We start from the raw sequence: 1,626 nt of genomic DNA, 5'->3' as shown, positions 1-1,626 counted from the left end.
GCTCTCATTTCTGCCCTTAGAGATTCTATATTCTCATTAACATTTTCGTTAATACTTTTTTCAAGTCTACACATCATCTTGACCATTGTTACTCTGAATTCCATTTCTGATAATTTGGTTACATCCATATCCATTAGTTCTGTGGCAGAGGCCACAGACTCATTGTCTTTTCTTTGCTGGGGGGGATTTCTCCTTCTCGTCATTCTGATGAGGAGAGGTTGCGGGGTTGTCCAGAGCCCAAATTATTGACCAGGACCCAGGCCGTGCACCCTTGTTTTATAGGGATCTTAGGGATGTGGGCTTCTTGATTTTTCAGCCTGCCTTCTTGGGGAGGGGCCTGCTGCGCCAATACTCAGGCAACCCTGTTTGGGTAGGGTCTCCATGTCTCCTCAATACTCAGCGCTGGGGATGTTCATTTGTAGAGATCCAGATGTATCTTCCTGCGTCTCAGGCTGATTCTGTGGATGTTCAGGCTGGTCTGGTACCTATCCAACTCGACTGAGAGGACCAGCTGAAAAAGGGGTCCCCTACTCCTCCACCATCTTAACCCCTCTCCTCAAATTATTTCTAAACACACATGACATTAATCTCCAGAATGTGAAGGAGGTTGCCCCTCCAGCTCAATGTGAACTTTTCTGAAAACAATACTCATGTCACTTCCCTCTGGTACCTGGAGATGATCACCCAGGGGAGCTTCCTGTCCTGTCATTCTGATGGGTAACCTGCAGACAGCAGGCTCCAGGTCTCAACCATCCTTGGTGGGCAAAGAACAGAACTCTGTAAGATAAAAATTTCCATTTTCCTTTGTCAATCTTCACACAAGTCAATTAATAAAATGATTTTTGCTTCCAGGAAAACGGGCATGTCTTGGAGAAGGTCTTGCTCGAATGGAGATATTTTTATTCCTGACCACCACTCTGCAAAATTTTACCTTAAAGCCTGTTGTTGATCAAAGGGAACTGAGCACTGACTCAGTCTATAATGGGTTATTGAGAATTCATCCATCTTTCAAACTCTGCTTCTTACCCAGACCAAAATAAAAAACAAGAGGAAAGGAGGAGTGTCAATCAAACAAAAATATCTTTCTACACATGGGCGTTAGCATCACTCGTTAAAAAACCCTACAAGATATATTTCCTTAATGCAATCAGAGCTCACATAGAATAGATGTTCATTGTATATTAAGTAATTGCTGGTGTAAACAACTTCAGTCCTATTTACGACAAATCACGATTGGGCGTGAACCTCCTCCACAAGTCTCTTTATAACATGGAAGATATTTCCTGGCATGAGTGCACTTCACCAAGGGAAAGCTATTAGGAAAATGTGATTTCTGCTTCCACCAAGGATGTAGAAACTAATGAGTGTTACCCTAATGACAAGAAAGAGCCAGACAAACCACAGGTCAAACTTTCCTTACCCTCACAGAGCTATGAAGCAGCCTAAAATCCTTGGAGGGACAGAGCCCTCTAAAGGGGAGCAGGGAGGAAGCCATAGTGTGGAAGGAAGAAGTCTGCCCAAATGCTAATGAATTGTCAGAGCCCAAGTTTGGGCTAGAATAGCTGGGTGGCTTGGACAGGAAAGGGAGGGGGCTTTCATTCTCTTTCCAGAAGCTTACAAGAAAGA

General features: G+C 43.8%; 1 protein-coding gene across 1 annotated transcript in view; it reads left to right on the top strand.

The window, feature by feature from the left end:
- LOC103659697 (cytochrome P450 2C23-like) overlaps positions 1–1,040 on the top strand; it is a 35,925-nt gene extending 34,885 nt beyond the window's left edge. The window contains exon 9 of the mRNA XM_040624282.1: positions 853–1,040. Within this exon, the coding sequence (XP_040480216.1) occupies positions 853–1,040 (188 nt within the window). The remainder of the gene's footprint in view (positions 1–852) is intronic.
- Positions 1,041–1,626: the final 586 nt, after the last annotated feature.

Source organism: Ursus maritimus, unplaced genomic scaffold (assembly GCF_017311325.1).
Source record: "Ursus maritimus isolate PB19 unplaced genomic scaffold, ASM1731132v1 scaffold_7, whole genome shotgun sequence".
Taxonomy (NCBI): Eukaryota; Metazoa; Chordata; class Mammalia; order Carnivora; family Ursidae; genus Ursus; species Ursus maritimus.
The sequence above is the reverse complement of the archived record's forward strand: the minus strand, read 5'-3'. Positions and strand labels throughout refer to the sequence as shown.